Source organism: Dermacentor andersoni, chromosome 5 (genome assembly GCF_023375885.2).
Source record: "Dermacentor andersoni chromosome 5, qqDerAnde1_hic_scaffold, whole genome shotgun sequence".
NCBI lineage: Eukaryota > Metazoa > Arthropoda > Arachnida > Ixodida > Ixodidae > Dermacentor > Dermacentor andersoni.
Genome location: NC_092818.1, coordinates 177309702 through 177327339, shown reverse-complemented (window position 1 = coordinate 177327339; position 17638 = coordinate 177309702). Strand labels below are relative to the sequence as shown.

Here is a 17638-nt window from a genome sequence, read left to right as displayed (position 1 = left end):
AAGTAGCTCTCCTGTCCAGCTGTTGCTTTGCCCTTTCTTGGTTTTGAGTGTTAAAAAGTTTTGAATGCAGATGAACTACATGCATTAATTTGGCGCGGCATGCTGGGTGAAGCTTTCAAAAGTCAAAAGGACAGTTCCCTTGCATTTAGCGTTTTTTTGTGTAGCATGTACAATTATGCAGGTATTGGCTTTACATTGTTGCAGTGTCTGTAATGTGACACTGCATAAGCTGTGGGCATCATCAGCAGCAATATGAGTGTCACCTGCATTCCAACGTGGCATTACTTCTGTTGTGAACTGTTTGCTCCTCACATTTTCACAGGTTTGACTCTGCATTGGGATGGATAACACTGCAAGTGGGCTTACACAGAGAAAAACAGGCGCATTTATTTCTTAAGAACATGCTACACTTAATATTAAATATAGCAGACAATGCAAAAGCAACCTGCCGTGGTTGCTTAATGGCTATTGTGTTGGGCTGCTAAGCACGAGGTCGTGCGATCGAATCCCGGCCGCGGCGGCCGCATTTTGATAGGGGTGAAATGTGAAAACACCTGTGTACTTAGATTTAGGTGCACGTTAAGGAACCCCAGGTGGTCAAAATTTCCTGAGTCTCCTACTACGGCGTGCCTCATAATCAATCAGATCGTGGTTTTGGCACGCAAAACCCCATAATTTAATTCTTTTTAATGCGCAAGCAGGACTAAGGTTATGGAAATGGATGGAGGACATGAGTGAATAATTGTCACACTTGCTAGTACCCTTCGCATGCGTTATATTGACATGTGTACTTTTTTATCTTTCTCCGGTGACCGTTTTCATCGGCTAACAAACGTTAAACATTATTGCTCAGCGCAGGTCGCGCCAGCATGTATAGGAAGTTTCTTGAATGTTATTGATGGTTCTATCCATTGCCTGCTGTCACCGAAGCTTGTGTAATCTGATTGTATGCGTGATGCGAATTGTGTAGTAGTTTCTGGAATGTACGTGGGCACCACCGATTACGCCCGTGAGTCGTGCATAAAAGCAGATGCGCTTAACCCGCGGATCAGAGATTTCGACGATTGCTGACTTTGGTCACCGCTGTCATTCTTCTCGAGTGTTACTTGTTTTGCTGGGCACAAGTTCGCCCAGGCAATACAACTGCCGTGCGCTAACAAGCGAAGCTGAAGCTCTAGCGCTAGGCAGTGACAACCTGTGTGAGACAATTGGAGTGGTCCTACGGGAAGAGCTGCAGAAGTTGAGCCCCAGGTTGCAGCCCCAGGTGGCCTCAGTTGGTGGCCACATAGTCAAGGAAGAACTGCTGCAGTCACTGGAAGTACCAGCAGGTGTTGCCGTCGCCCGCAATCAAGGTCTCCCTCTGTGCTTGCGCCAGGGCCCCAGAACGCTGCTTTGCTGTCACTGCCATCGTCACCACATCACCTGCCTGTCGCCCAGCACAACTACCCAAGAAAGATGTATGGCATTCTGCTGACCACCATCTGCTCTAGCACTGCGGAGAAGCAGGCCACTATGAAGTCTTGCATCTGGTATGACCTCGTAGTCCAGTGTGCCAATACTTCTGATGATCTTGTGTTCAAATTAGTGTCGCAAAAATTTCTCCCTAAAGTTCCTTGTTGGCATACGGGGTCCAAACCCAAACATGGTCGCTGGGTCGGTATTCCACGTAGCGCTGCCAAGATTGTAGCGTCGGCTGTCCGTCCTCTGTTGGCTGTTGATGCGCAGGCGGGCAAATTGTCGTGCTCCTTTCGCGCGCATTGCAGATGGACGGCAACGTCAAGATTTTCTTCGTCAGCAACATGTATAATGTGTGGCAGCATGACGTTGAGTCATCAGGTTCCTTCCGTAAACATGATCTGTGTTTACTTGCATGGCGGTGTTGTAAGAGAAAGTTGCGTAGGGGAAGACCGCATTTCAGGTCTTGTCTTTGACATTGACGTACATGTATAACATGTCTGTGAGGGTCTTATTCAGGTGCTCTTTAAGGTGATCCGTAAGGCGGGTGGTAGGCGGTAGTCCTGCGGTGACCTGTCTGGCTGTGTTGCAGGAAGGCTTGAGGAAGCTCTGTATAAGAAGTTCCCATGTCCGTGATCAGGACTTCTGGGGCACCATGTTGTAATAGGGTGTTCTCGACAAAGAACTTCGCCACTTCGGCCGCGCAGTACCTTTAGGTAGGGTGTTGCAGGTAAGGTAGTCGGTGGCCGTGACTATCCACTTACTCCAGGATGCTGACGTCGGAAATGGCCTCAACAAGTCCATTCCGATCTGGAATGGTCAGCAGGGTGGGTCGATTGGCTGCAGAAATGCTGCTGGCCCTGTTTGTGGTGTTTTCCGTCGCTGGCAGTCTGCTGCATATCCTGACTTAGCAGGCAACGTCTGTGGTCGGGTGCAGCCAGTACCGTATTTACTCACATAATGATCGCACTCGCGTAATGATAGCACCCCTGAATTTTGTCGTTAAAATTTGATTTTTTTTTCTTTCCCGTGTAATGACCGCACCCTGAACTTGTTGCAGCGATATGTCGTGTCGCAAGACTAGCCTATGATGATCCCGCCTACCACCTGTCGAATGCTACGCGAACGACTCTTGGAAGACATACCAAGCGGTCTGCACGCACCCAACATTCTTAAGCAGATGCCCCATTTCATTCCTTTCATCACTTTCCGCACTTCCATGAAAACAAAAAGCTACAATCAAACTTGCCTCAGGTTTATTATTTGTAGGCTTCATAATGGTTTTGGTCAACAACAACATAAAAAGCGCCTTTTGATTCTTCTCGTCTGCACTCGTGGGCATGCAACAAATCGCGAGCGGCAGCGATAGTGGCCACGTTTACACTGATACGTTAGAAGTGTACCCTATTAATATGTCAACGCTTGTAATGCAGCTGAGATATTCGCCCACCTTTAGCGGAAACGTGCGTTTTACTATAGCAGTGAAGACAAATGCCACAGTTTCCACAGCATGCCCGCCATGTGTTTCTATGTCACTGGCAGCTAAGCGCGCCCATCTCTGTTCCTGTCCCCTCAAAGTGGACATGGCTACGTTATTGTCACAAACTTGCCTATATTAACGATATTATTCATTGCTGATATGGAAGGAACTGTTTCAATAGGCGTAATGTACTCATGAGAAAAATAATGGCGTTCGGCATGTTCGGCTTGTTCCGTCAGCAGTCATTTTTGTTTTGGTGTCTCGCACTGACAGCGGCAGCCACCTGCTTGTTGACCCGTTGTCATCCCGTAGCAAATGCGGGATGAAAAAAGAAAACATTTCTTTTCGTGGGAAATTTAACCAGCGTAATGATCGCACCCCTGAATCTGCGTCATTTTTTTAACGCAAAAGTGTGATCATTGTGCGAGTAAATACAGTAATACGTTCTTGTATCCTCAATAGCGTACTGGAGTATCTGATATGCCCAGCGGTCAGATGTCGCGTTCTAGCGTCAGTGAAGGGTGATGCAGTGTCAGAACTGTGAGTTCTGACACTGGGCAATCAATTTATTGGGCAATCATATGCCCAGAAAAACAAGCAGACGAGAACGTTAGCAGCGAGCTAAGTTAGTGATTGTCGAAATCTGATCAGAGAGTCGAGCGTCTGCTTTTATAGGTGACTCGTCCAAGGTTCCAGAGAAATCGCTGGTGCCCGCGTGTCTTCCAGAAAGTACTATACCATTCGCGTCACGCATGCAGTCAGATCACATGAAGTTCAGTGACAATCGACAACGTAGAGACTCATTGATAACATTCAGCAAACTTGCGATACATCCAGGCATGTCCTGCGCCGAGTAATAACATTTAACATACGTTAGCCTGTGAAAAGTGGTCACCAGAAAATGTCAATATCTCATACTCTTATAAAACCAAGGGCTTGCTGGTTTTCTTCATATTGTACCCTCTTGAGAATTGGCCGAGATCTTCAAAGGTCCCTTCACCAGGTCTGGCTATTTCAAACTTACAAGTGCAGTGCACACAACGCACACCGATTGTGCCTGCGAAGTATTACCTTGCCACATGCTGCGATAAGAGCTGAAACTTCCTACCAAACGCCCTGCGCCCTTCTCCTCACGGGGCATTGCACTCCCAGCTGGAGAGACGACATGAATCGCGCAAGTGTGCCTATGTAGGTTGCTGTTCTGCGACGTCGCTCACAGTGGCGTCACTCACAGTGGCACGTGACTTTGACAATTATTCAAGACAACAGCAGATATTTGTTTGTTGCTTCAATAGATAAATTAGTTTAGAGAAATAACAAAACTTATAAAACAAATGTCTGCATGTCTTTTTACTTCATACCGTAGCAAGAGAGATGTACTTCCGTAATTGTACTGTGTAATTTTCTACAGTGTTCCAGCACGTGATCATGCTCGGTGATCTGCGTGCGTCTGCTTCAGTGTTTGCCCAGCACTGACTTATACCACTAGTCAGGTGTTCTCGTGCACAGCCGGCGAAATCATGAAGTGAGACATACGCAACAACTCCCGTGCGAGACCATCAGCGGAGGTGTGCCATGCAGCAAAAAAGCGAGAGAAGAAAATGCGGGGTCAGTGTCGTGGTGCTCCAGCTCGGGTATTGGAGAACGCAGGAAAGGAATTTCACTTGGGAGGCTAGACGGGGGTCAAGTGGAGGGTGTCTATGTTGGCGGTGATGCTCACCTGAAATCATGGGTTTGCGGCTTTGAAATATTCCTATCTTGGGTATTAATGAAGCACTTTGAAAAATTCCTATGGTAGAACGCTCTCTAGAGGGCACGTAACAACTTCCAGCGTATAACCAAAATTTGTTATGTGGCCTGGTGAGGGGCCCTTTTAACGGAACATGATGCAGTGTTTTTTTGCAATGCAATCGATCATGCTAATCATGTGATGATCATACTGTCAGTTCGCATCATGCGGTTACTTGCTCACCTTACACAAACATGTTGGTCCGTCGGGTAATGCTTTACATAATCCTAAACAATGCTGGATAACCAACTGCCTCTGAAATGCTTCACTTAAAATTGATCTACATCATATTTTATCATTTCAGACGGAGATGCAGATTGCAAAAATAGTACACATGGTTAAAAAGAAGCAGCCGGACTATGCAGAGTGAGTGCTTGTTTTTCCATTTTGCTGTTTTACTCTAACCAGCTACTCTGTCTTGCAAACTTGCCAGTAGAAGGAAGTAGTCTGTCTGCATTGTAAGTTTTAGCGCTCTGCCTAGTGCCTATCATCCATTTGAGACTCTGGGTGGCTTAGTGTAAACGCTGTATTCAGATTCCAAAATTTCATGTGGACAAATGTGGAGCCGAAAGCAATAATTCCTGACTACGGCTTTGGGATCAATCGATCAGGCATTCCTCTGTTGCTACGCACTACTTCTCAGTGCCTAGAGTAAGATGGTGTTGGTCTTGCTTCACCTCGACTCCTTACCTGCTTCCATATATCCCTAGTAGGTGCATGCTGTGTAGATGCACTATATGGTTGTCTAGATTACGTCCACTATGCTTATGCGGTGATTCAGTGTGAATAGTGCTAAATAAGCCACGGATGAGAATAGAACAGGTGCCAACCAGAATTCTGGTCTGTGTGCCAAATTGGTGAAAGGTTGGCAGCTGTGCCTCAACCACTATTAAAGCATCAACTAACTTTCCCAGCAGCACATATTACTTGTGCAGCAAGTTGTCGTTCCTGTATATATAGCCTGCGAAACAGCTGTGCATCAAGTCTTGTTGTGACCTGTGTGCGTGCAGGCAAGAGATCCGCAGGCATGTGGACTACCTGCGAAAGATCCAGGGTGGGTTCTCCCGCATGACCTTCAACTCCATTGTAGCCCTTGTGCTTGGCCACATGAAGAGCAACGCAGAGTGAGTGGTGCGTGCTTCACAGCCTGCCATTCCCGTGAGGGCTTGCCTGCATTACTTGTGTCTGTCTGCTGAGGCTGTCAGCTGGAAGCGTGCACTGGTGAAAGCAAGACATTGGTTTCATTTGCTGCAGCTTACAATTTTAGGAGCTAGTAAAAATTCCATTGCATATATGGAGCATGCACAGGTACAGAAAAGAAAACTTTGTTGTTGACACATCACATACATAGTGTCCTAGCTAACTTTAGCCAAGATTTAAAAGTATTCGAATGCACTATAGGAGAATGCAACTTTATGGAGCAAATTTCACAATTTTGTAGAGGTGTGTGAATTGAATGTGTTTCTGATATTTTTTTTAATGCAAAGTTTTCTAACCAACCAGAGTTTCTACCCAACCAGAGGGGGGCACAGAAAATCTATTCTGGTTTGGAGTTTGTACAGACAGCTCTCGTCATTTTCTTTACATGAAGCGTGTGACATCACTGCAGCCAGAGATCTTGCATTGACCTGTCTTCCTCTGACTGTGGTTTCAAAAGGAAGTGAGTCGCGTGTTGAGTGTCTTCTACCTTCTCCTGTGTTGCTCTAAACCAACAGATCATGCTTGCTGCCTTTCATTCAGTATTGGCTGAAGACATTTAGCCAAAAACTGCATACTCAATACAAAAATTCTTAGGATACATCCATCAGTAAAGGATTAATGCATCACAATGGACTCTCAAATTCTCTACAAAATTTAGTTCATCCTCTTTATTCTCGCTTAATATTCACTAAGAAAGCTATCGGGAGTTACCACGAGCATAACCTGAAACCTTTTCTGTTTACGCATAAATACATTTAAAGAGACTGTCTACCAATTAGGGGATGTCTTTGGATTGTGGTAAGAATGAGAAGATTGTGTGTTGCATGGACGGAAATGAGCGTGCTGGTATCTTATAAACAAGGAAATGTATTTTTAATTTGTCTCTGAAAGTGCTGCAAGAATGACATGTGACGTCGCATGACAGTGAAACAGTGTCAACCAATCTGTGTACAGACGTTACGAAAAACCCACATAAGTAGAGTCATTTTGTTTAGGTACATCTGATAAATGTATGGTCTGAAATTTTGTTTAATGCACTTTTCAAACTTTTCTTTGCGTTAGAGCAGTTCCTTTCCTGCTTTTAACTAATGCATGCCCCTCATGTAACGTCCCATTTGCGGGACCTTTGAGGTATCGCGAATGAAAAAATGGCTGTGCCTTCATGCGGATGAACAGAGTGGTGCATTGATCGGTCCTCTAGTGTATCCTCTTGACATGGTGACACGCAACAGTGCGAATAGCGTTAGTGGGGCGAGGATTGCTGCCTTTTCAGGAGGTTGAAAATGCAAAGCACATTTATGGCATGCCAGCATCATCACAATATCAGTGTAGGCATTTCTTAGTCGCATGTCGTAGAATGGCCTCCCTATTGTATGTTGTCCCACAAATATCGTGCCACAAAAACTTTCACGATTCTTCGACTAAGTGGATTTATCGCATTGATACCTGGCTTGCTCTCTGCTAGCACACTGGATGCTGCTACACAGCGGAGGAGCTAATAGGGCAAAGGCCCGATCAAAAGTTCAGTGTTGTGCCAGCGAAAGGGCTCATCATGGCACCCTGTGGCGGCCACCTGTATGTAGATCACGCTATGCAGCATGCTGCTGCCGTCACAGAGGCTACGCGCAGCAGATGCAGCTATGCACAGTGCAAAGATTATTTTTTTGTCTTTTTGAGATCGCAGACATATATTCATTTATTTAACTCAGGATTAACAATCATGTGTTACTAAGAATGTTCTTGCAATCATGAAATCAGCCAGTAGCGTTCGTGGACCGAGGACCGACTGCTTTCCATGATAACATTGCTGATGCAAGAGCCAGCGACTTGTTTGCTGCTTTTGACAGGAGATTGTAAATTCCCAGTTGCATGCAGTGCAATAACATTTGGCTCACATGTTCACAGGATCCTCATTAACAGATTGGCAACATTTCTCACTATGTTGCTTCATGTTCAAAAAGTGTTTCAGGGCCTCTTTCACACAACTATTCCTGCAGAAGCCCGATGCACTTTTGTCTCTCACTTGTACCAGCATCTTGTTGTTGCTATTGCATCCAGTAATCAGTGTTGTGGGTGTTTGTACAGTGTAAGAAGACTATGCAGACTGAAAGACTGTTTTGAAAATTTCTGTTCTTTTCCAGAGAAACCATTACATATTTAGATACTTTGGTTGGTAGGAATTTCTGTAGTGCTAATAAATAGGCCCTTGATAAATGTCAGTCCCTCCAATTACAGCTTTTATCCCCGAAATTCGACCTTAATTTCTTACCTATTACTGTGCATTCCCTTCCTCTTACTGAACTTATTTATTCACTTAATGCTACTGTCATGCTTGAATATCTAGGTTGTTCTTAATGTCATTCTGTAATTCTTAGAAAATTATCTATGTACACACTTGCTGTAGGCCTTTAAAGCTGCAGTATGCAAAATAAATCAGCCTGTGTGAGAACATAGTAAGTGTACACAATAGTGTGCACAGGGTTCTAGTGTGCTCATTTTTTTCCAGATAAGCACTGAAAGAGGATTCTGCCCGTGAAGACAGCACCTCCACATGCTGCAGCTCCATCAAGGACACTGCACGTGGCCATGCCCTTTATTTTTTTTAAACTTTTTTTTTGCTTTTGTACTTTCATTTGTTTTAAGCTAAACCTGTTTCTTTTTTCTGTTAACTTCTTTCTTTTGTATTGTAAAAAAGAGGTGACTGCGCGGGTGGGCAGTCTTATGCTTGATGTACAGAACTTCCCGTTAAATTTTTTTTTTTTTCGCCTGCCATTCATCAAGCAGGCAAACATTAGTTAAGTTTCTACTGTACAGTGATGCCATGAACATGTGGCACGTGTAATGTTCTCTGGTGCTCTCTCACTCCATCTGTGGGCACACCTGAAAAACAGGTGCGCCATGCTCGTGCCTTGCAGTGCCAATGCTCCCCTTGGCAGCCCGGTACTTCTCGCCAGTGTGTTCCAAGAAGCCTCTCGCCCCTCCTCGCCAGTGATCTCAACAACGAACTGGTCTCGCAACATTTTTTTTTTTGCCCCATGCGATCCTTTGCCACGTGCACAGGCATGTGGCAAAGTATTAGTATGTTAGAAATGGCTACGCTTCACCTGGCCTGACCTTGCCGCAGAAGGGAGCGTGCAGGTTTTGATTGATATTGTTAAAAAGAAAAACAAAGAAAATAAACACTTGTGTAAGATACTTTTGTTTGGCCTTGCTTAGCTGAGGGCCATCGTATTGTGCACAGGGGTTTGTGCAGTATATTCACATTTTTTTGTGATATCTTTATGATAAAGGAATGTGATAAATACCGGCCTTGTACAATGCAATTCACTTGTAAAGAGAACACTTTAATTTGCAAGCGGTGCTTTAATACAAGTGGTGCTCACGTAGTTTGGCTTCAAGTGCGAACTGAAGCTATGTTGATTCTCTGCTAAGGTGTCCAGGCAGGTGCTAGTGCCAACCACAGGTTTTGTGCTCATCTCTAACAGGGGACTGCACTGTATGTGGCCATTTTGGGTTGAGTACAATTGTACATAATGCTACGACTTTGGCAGTGGAAGTATTGTGCCTGAACCTACATGTTGCTATGCCTATAGTATTTGGAAAATGATAGCAATAAGTGCCTAGTCTTCCATATGTAGGGTCCTTCGTTTTTGGGTAAGACCCAATACTATTTTCTCGAAACTGCACTTTACGTGGGCATTTGGGTTTCATCCTACAAGTGTATGTTATGGGTCAACTTTTGCAATGAGAAAGTATTGTGATTGAAACTGCATGGGGCTATGTGTATATCGTGATCGGAAAATGATGCAAGTGCCTAGTTGGGCCCTTCGTTTTTAGGTAAAACCTAATAATAGTATTTTTTCAAACCCTGAATAATTTTTGCCTCTGTAAAAGGCAAGAATAAATGCAGGTTGCAAAACACTACATTGCATGCCTTGTGTGAAGAAGTGGTCAAGATATCATTCATGAATGTGATACATGCTTTCTTTATGCTTAACACTCAACAAAAACTGGATATATATATATATATATATATATATATATATATATATATATATATATATATATATATATATGTATTAAGCGCCTGCCAGCCTTGAGTGAAGCAAAGCTTGTTGCACTTTAGTAGTTGCTTTTACATTAATGCAATGATGGCGCACAGCATTTTTGGTGCGTCAAGCATGCAGAATGGTAGCTGCCCTGTTGAAAGGAAGTTCTCTCAACTAAGGGTGCTAGATTTGGTTGCAGGTATTCCATACAAAAATATTTTCTTGCTGTGGCTCGCAGCTTGAAACAGTAAACAGGATAATAGAAACGGACGATAGGCCATGCAGGTGCACAGGTGCTCATGCACGTTAACATTATTTATCATATGTTCCTATTGGCGATTTTGCATTAGTGTTCAAAGACAGCCAGTTGCTTGTGTTGGGCTGCCAAAAGCTATTTGGAAATAACTGCCCTTCGCATCTATAGGCTAGTGTCACTGTTAAAAAGTGCACCTGATCAGCTTCAGTGTGTCGGATCAATCATAGGAGCAGGCTGATTTTTTACCCTTGAATTTCAACCATCAATCCCAAGAATGGACCCTGTGTATACATGCTTTGGAATAGTGCCTGGGTGGATTTCTTCCTCTACATTGGTTGAACTGTTTAATAAACATTTTTCCTATTGTCGTTATCTGGTATTGCTGCTTGGCTGCTGCTCGCAACTTTCACTGTGGCATGAAGGTTAACACATTGTCATTATCCAACTGTATAGCAAAGAATGCGCTACCTGCAGCTGTCCTTGCATCCATAACTGCAGTGCCAGTGACCCACTCAGTGCTACGAAAAATTTAGGAAAAGCGTAGCTGCGGTGAAGAATATGCTACCTGCAGGTGTCCTTGCATCCATAGCTGCAGTGCCAGTGACCTGTTTAGTGCTATGAAAAATGTGGGAAAAGCATAGCTGTGGTGAAAGCTGGCCGGGTGATAATACAAGGAAGAGGGGCGAACAGAACACCTCGCACTGTAAAACTGGTAGGTCATTTCTTGAGGCTAGGCTGTGAAATGGTTATTCTCTCCGTTAAAGGGCCCCTCACCAGGTTTGACCATTTTGAGCTGACAAGGAAGGAAATCAACTTTATTCGAGGTCCTGCAGGCCACGAGAGCTTCGGGCTCTCTTGGAGTGGGCGTCTCCCACGACGGAACCAGGAGGTTGAGTTTCCTGGTGGTGGCGTGGACTTCGCTCCGGATTGCTTCCTCAAGCTGACAAGCGCAGAGCATACATTGCGCGATAATGGTCGTGTCTGCAAAGTATATATTGCATCGCTACCCGCCTTGAGAAGATATCAAATTTCAAACAGAGCGGCGTTTTTTTCTTGCGACCGCCGCGCACCAAACCGGAAGGTGACGTAGTCGTGCCCTTGCGTCTACGTGGTCGTGTCCGGAGTGTGACGTCGCTCGTGGTGACGCGGGACTTGATCAGTTATCTCTGCGATCTGTTGCTTGAATTGACGAAGTTTAGAGAAATAAAACAAACTGATTGTCTGCGTGTGTTTTGTTTTACTTCTCATCGAAGCAAGAGAGATTTGCTTCCGCTTCGTCTGCTTGTTCCCACGGTCGTGCGGTCACGTGTGCAGCTAACGGAACTGCTATTTTCTACCGTATTCCAGCGCGTGAACATGATCTACGATCCGCTTGTTCCGCTTTAGTATTCGTGTAGCATTGAATTGCACCGCTAGTTATGTTTCCTTCTGCACAGCGGGCAAAATCGTGCGCTGCGCGAACGAAACAGCTCGCGCGCGACGGCGTCGGTGGAAGTGCGTAGCGCCGAGAAAAAGCGAGAGAAAAAAATTAAGGCGGGGCCTGTGAAGTATGCGCCGCGCACGGAGGAAGGAAACTCGGGAGAGGCCCTGACGTCACTCTTTGTGAAGCGAAAGTGAAGCCGGAAGTTGGCATTGCTGAGCATGGCGAGGGCTATTCTTGAGTTAGCTGAGGATGACGAGCTGTCGGAATGCCTTGAGACCATTGAGGAGAGGGAGACGGCAAAAAGACAGGAACTTAAAGAACAGAAAGAGCGAGAGCAACAAGAAAAAGAGCGCGACCGTCAACACGCTTTGGAAATGAAGCGTCTCGAGGTAGAGATGGAACGCGCTCGTAATGGAAGTCAGGCACACGGTGCAGGAGAACGAGTATCGTTCAAAATGACTGACCTGATGCGGCCGTTTAAGCTTGGAGAGGACATTGGTTTGTTCCTGGTTAACTTTGAGCGAACGTGCGAGAAGCAGGGGTTCTCTCGGGAAACGTGGCCACAGCGCTTGCTCACTTTGTTACCCGGCGAGGCGGCCGACGTAGTCGCTCGCTTAAAGAGAGAGGAGGCAGAGGATTTCGACAAAGTGAAATCGAGTCTGCTAAAAAAGTACAGGCTGTCAGCGGAGGCTTTCCGTCGGAAGTTTCGGGAAAATGAGAAAGGCAGAAGTGAGTCATATACTGAGTTTGCCTACAGGCTAATGTCAAACATGCAGGAGTGGCTCAAAGAAGAGAGAGCGTTTGGTGACCACGAGAAAGTTCTGCAGTGTTTCGGGCTGGAACAGTTTTATAGTCTGTTACCTGAGAACGTGCGGTACTGGGTCTTGGATAGGCCAGACGTTAGTACGGTGGCTAAAGCCGCCGAGCTAGCCGAGGAGTTTGTGACGCGTCGGGCTCGCGGAGCTAAGGACGGTCAAAAGGGTGAATTTGGCTCCGAGTTTGAGAGGCCGAAGTTCACACCCATGAGAGCAAGGGGGGACACACGTAGTGCGGATGCGAGTGAAAGCAGTCCGACCGAACGTAAGGAGACGGCGGCAGCCGAAGCCGAACGCAGAAAGCGGTTCGAGATGAGGCAAGCGCGCGTGTGTTATACGTGTCAGAAGCCGGGTGACTTTTCGGCGCAGTGTCCAGAGACAAAAACAAAAGTCGTGGTTTTGTCATTATGCAGCACTGACGAGAACATGAAGCTTCTCGAGCCTTACATGCGAGACCTCCTCGTAAACGGGAAAGAGTGCCGAGTGCTTCGTGATTCCGCAGCTACAATGGATGTAGTTCACCCCTCTTACGTAGAACCCGATATGTTCACGGGCGAGTGCGCATGGATCAAGCAAGCCGTGGAAGCTCATAGCGTGTGTCTGCCCGTAGCAAAAGTGCTTATTGAAGGACCTTTCGGAGCGCTTGAGACGGAGGCCGCAGTGTCATCTATGCGAGTTGGTTTTCCTGCGGAAATCCAGTCAGATCAGGGCACGGTGTTTACGAGCGCTTTGACGACAGCCTTTCTCGAAAGGTGCGGGGTAAAGCTGTTACACAGCTCAGTGTACCACCCACAGTCGAATTCCGTTGAGAAGCTCCACTCCGTCATGAAGCGCGTGTTGAGAGCATTGTATTTTGAACAACAAACTGACTGGGAGCTGTGTCTGCCTGGGGTGATGTTTGCATTAAAGACCGCGCCGCATGCGGCTACGGGGTTTTCGCCAGCTGAGCTAGTGTACGGTCGCTCGCTGCGATCTCCGCTTCGCATGCTTCGAGACGAATCACTGCCCTCTCCAATGGCTGCAGACCATCTCTTCCACAAATGGCCGCCTCCTGCGCTGGAGCCTCGCTTTGCAACAACATTTCTTTGAGGTGCGTTACAAAAAGGAGAGTCTCAACGGTAACGCCGATGGCTTAAGTCGAAGCCCCTAACGTAAGAATCAGCCTCAAAGTTATTTGTTACTGATGTTTTTCTTCCTGAGGCAGGATTTTTAACATATTGCTTTGGTTTAGTGTTTCAAAGTGATGACGTGCTTTCTAGTGCAATTTTCCAATTTGTGGACGCGTTCTGAGTGCTGCTAGACTACTGTAAGGAACTATAGGCAGTAGTATAAAAGGGGAAAGAGCCTGGCAGGGCTTAGTGAGGGTTGTGTCGTGCTTGCTGACTGAGCGGTTGAGTTTCGGCGTAGTTCTAACGCTTGCTGGGAACGAGAGAAAAATGGCAACTCTCCCGAAGTCACTTTGCAGTGTCCTGTGTGAACCTGAACGTGAGAACGAGGCCTTCTCTGTGCGCTGCGCTCAAGAAACGCCGAAGGACGCCCGACTTCGATATGAGCATCATCGAGCCCTTAAAGTCGAAGGAAAACAAAAGGGCGCCGGCGATACTGTTGCGTATACAAGTGCCACAACTAAGTCGGGATGAGGGAGGATGTATCCTTCTGCGTCTTTCCATCTAAACCCTACGATCAAGAACGGAGGCGGCGTTGGATCCAAGCAGTCAGGCGAGCGGAGTAAGCTCCCGTCTTGTCGCCCTATCAAGCGGTGTCGGGCTGGTTTCTAAATCAGATTTCGCGTGTATCCTTGGTTTATTCGATAGTGAAGACGGTCAGCCATGGCAGACAGTACCAAACAGCAGAATCTGCTGTCGGTATTTCGTCGGAACCAAAATGAGCAATAGCATGCACCATCCGGCATATGTACCATTTTTCCTTCGCAATGCCACCGCCAAGCCCCTTCCAACGCCACCGCACCAAGTGAACGATACGAAAGGTAAAAATTATCCATTCATTGCCAAGAATTATGTGGGAGGGAAGCTGCCTTAATTGTAATACGAGTTGTATGCGCATAGTGCCGGCGCACGCGCGACTAAGCCACCTATGTGTTTATAAAAATGCGCATGCGGATGAGGACTCGGCGCTGAGATGCATCCGGCAAATTAATGTAATTAGTGCTAAATGTAGCCAGGATTGTTACGGATCAAGCAGCCGAGCACTCAAACCTTTGCTTGCGCGAGTCAGCTGATGCGATAAAGCTTTCTTCTCCATTGACTGCTGTGGCGAAGTAACATCAGAATTTTTTATGTCTAGCCAGAGAAATATGGAATATCTTCAGGCCAACTAATACTTACGAAACCATAGCGCAGCACGACCGGAGCCATAACTGCTAGATTTGCGAGGCAGGCAGCCACGCAAGCATGGCATCGATACACGACGCAACCGTTAAAGAAACGCACGTGCTCGCCGCGACCCACTGTGAAAAATGTATAAAGCTTAAAAAGCTTCTTTCGTCATTTCTTCACTTGATGGCGCTAGCTTCTTTACAAAAACTCCACTTGAAGCGGCGCGAAAACGGAAACATACGAACTATAATACGCCTGCGTATGTGTGTGTCGTCTGGTTGTGTGGCTGGAATATGCCGCGTTTCGTCGCCAGGACGGCGTGCAACGCACTCTTTTCGACGCGCCGCCTATCCAGCGCTGGTTCCCCATAGCCGGCGCGGATGCAACGGACGCCGGGGCTTCGTTCAAAGCGGCGGACATATTGGCCCGTTCAGCGCCGCCGATACGCCTCCCCGCCACGCGCGTCCAGGCATGTTTCAGTGCCACGTGTCTTCAAGTGTGCGTGTGTGTGTGTGTGTGCATGGTGGTGCCCACGCATGTCAAAGCGCGGCAGCCGGGGAGAGGAGCTCCCCAAGTGTGAAGCGAGGAGGTCTGACCGGCGCCGGCTCGGCGGATGCGTCACTACACTCGTCTCAACATGTCTCTCAGCCTGCCCGTGCCCCGCATCACGTGCGCCTCTGACGAGGCGTTCCCAGGCCCCGCACACTCTCAAGTTCAACAAATGGCCACAGAGGGCGAAAAATCAATCGAGGCGCGTTTTAGCGTAAGCGCGCAAGTGGAGCTATTGTAATTTGGTCGAATACTTTGATTTGTGCTTTCTCTGCTAGGGGCGCTGAACATGCTGATTTTTTTTAATTTACACAAACAATTGACATGAACAATCGAGGTGTCTAAGGATGCTTTTTTACCTCAGGCAAATAGGCAGTTGATTTTTTTAAATTTGATTGTTGAAGCTGCTTTTTAGTCATAGCGTCAAGTTTTTTGTGCTCGATTAACCACCGACAGCCGACAGCCTATTGGTATCGATGCGTTTCCTGGCCGTTGGCGTTCGAATACTACGGCGGTAAAACATTTTCGAAAGCATGCTGGTTTCGTCTGCGAGTCATTACATAGACTTGCTGTAAAAAGGTCTACTCTTGGCAAAGAATAGTGCCTTATTTTGTTTAGGCGTTGATTATCATAATGAATGCGGCGGAGGTTGAAGGAGTACGCTTGAAGGTACGTTTGTATGCCGTTGATCTCCCTAACACCGTAAGTACGCAAACCGATGTCACAGAACACCCGATGCATCATTGTGTGTTCTCCGTCATCGCTTGTTTGCTGTATGCCTACTAATCCTTCATTCCTTCAAGTGTTGTATCCTCCTTTTGTCCTTGTTCTCTTGTACTTCACTTACAGTATGTCGTTCCGTCAGCTGTAATGCGCATTTGCAAAACCAATACGTTTGATAAGACGCAGTGGTTATCATAATTTCACTACACGTGTATCAAGCTGGCACATATGGTTCAGATACAGATACCTGTATGCGAACTTGCACGACGTTGATGCGGAGATTAGGAAAATTATGACACCCGTAAGGAAGAGGCAGCTGACGGCCCTATAAGCTGTTGCGTTCTTTCCGCCAAACTACCCGGCCTGGTAGTGCAGTAAAGATGATGTATAAAAGTGACACGCGGTGACAGGGAAATTATTATACTTAGCAGCCGACCGTACGTTTTGTAGCTTAGGTCTTCTTTCTTGTGCGTTTGTGCTACCCTTATTAATGAGCCATTTCTTAACTATGTTCTTGACTATGTAACCGCGTTTGTGTGGATGCGTAGACGTGTGCTTTTTGTTGTACTTGTAAAATGCAAATAAAATATTTTCAGGCTTACTCAATCTTTGGTGTCGTGTGCGTTTATTCCAGTCAAGGCCATCGTGCCACCTGGAAACCGCATTCTGTCAGTAGCCCTACACGAAATGCAACAGCTGGAGCGCGGCGGCACAATTTAACTCAGGGTAACGGCGGCGTAATAAACGAAAAACCGCTCGGGATGCCCTTAAAAGTCAGTTCAGAGTGTGCCTTAACTCGATATGACTCAGCGCTACATGTATTCTGCTGCGCCTCGATCGTGCTCCCGCCAGTTTGGTTGCTGTGTGGTAAACGTAGCGCCTACATAAATATGTAGGCGCTACGCTTGCTACACAGCAACTAAACTGGCGGGAGCACGATCATAGAGAAAGAAAAAGAAGTCTTTTTCTTTCTCTATGGCACGATCGAGGCGCAGCAGCCAGAAACCCAGTAAAGCCACAGAACACCTGGTAACGCGTGTGCAAAACCCCGTTTCCGATGGATGGATGGATGTTATGAGCGTCCCCTTTGGAACGGGGCGGTGGGTTGCGCCACCAAGCTCTTGCTACTATGCTGCCTGATATCCTACCTAGGTTAACCAATTAAAAAAGAAAAGAAAAAAACACTATGAACTAACACGTCCAAATTTTCTGATCCCCTATTGCGAACTGTGTTTTTGTACGTCTCCGTCTTTTGTCGTTTCCCTACACGGAGGAAGGAAACTAAGGAGAGGCCCTACCCCCTCCGCGCGCTAGGAGGAAAACGGCATAAAAACGTACCTTCAAGCGTACTCCTTCAACCTCCGCCGCATTCATTATGATAATCAACGGATGGATGGATGGATGGATGGATGGATGGATGTTATGAGCGTCCCCTTTGGAACGGGGCGGTGGCTTGCGCCACCAAGCTCTTGCTACTATGCTGCTTAATATCCTACCTAGGTTAACCAATGAAAAAACAAAAAACCCCACTATGAACTACCACGTCCAAATTTTCTGATACCC

The 17638-nt window shown here is 46.5% G+C and overlaps 1 protein-coding gene across 8 annotated transcripts in view; it reads left to right on the top strand.

Moving 5' to 3' along the window:
- Positions 1-11451, top strand: part of slam (slow as molasses) — a 71736-nt gene extending 60285 nt beyond the window's left edge. For 3 of the 8 annotated variants that reach the window (XM_055071345.2, XM_055071344.2, XM_055071349.2), the window contains exons 13-15: positions 5029-5090; positions 5735-5848; positions 10994-11451. In XM_055071345.2, coding sequence (XP_054927320.1) covers positions 5029-5090; positions 5735-5848; positions 10994-11012 — 195 coding nt within the window. In that variant the 3' untranslated portion in view covers positions 11013-11451. Of the gene's footprint in view, positions 1-5028; positions 5091-5734; positions 5856-6315; positions 6385-8430; positions 10598-10993 lie in introns of those variants that run through there. The other 5 variants (XR_008612747.2, XR_008612748.2, XM_055071348.2 and 2 more) reach the window with 5 other exon arrangements.
- The last annotated feature ends 6187 nt before the right edge of the window (positions 11452-17638 follow it).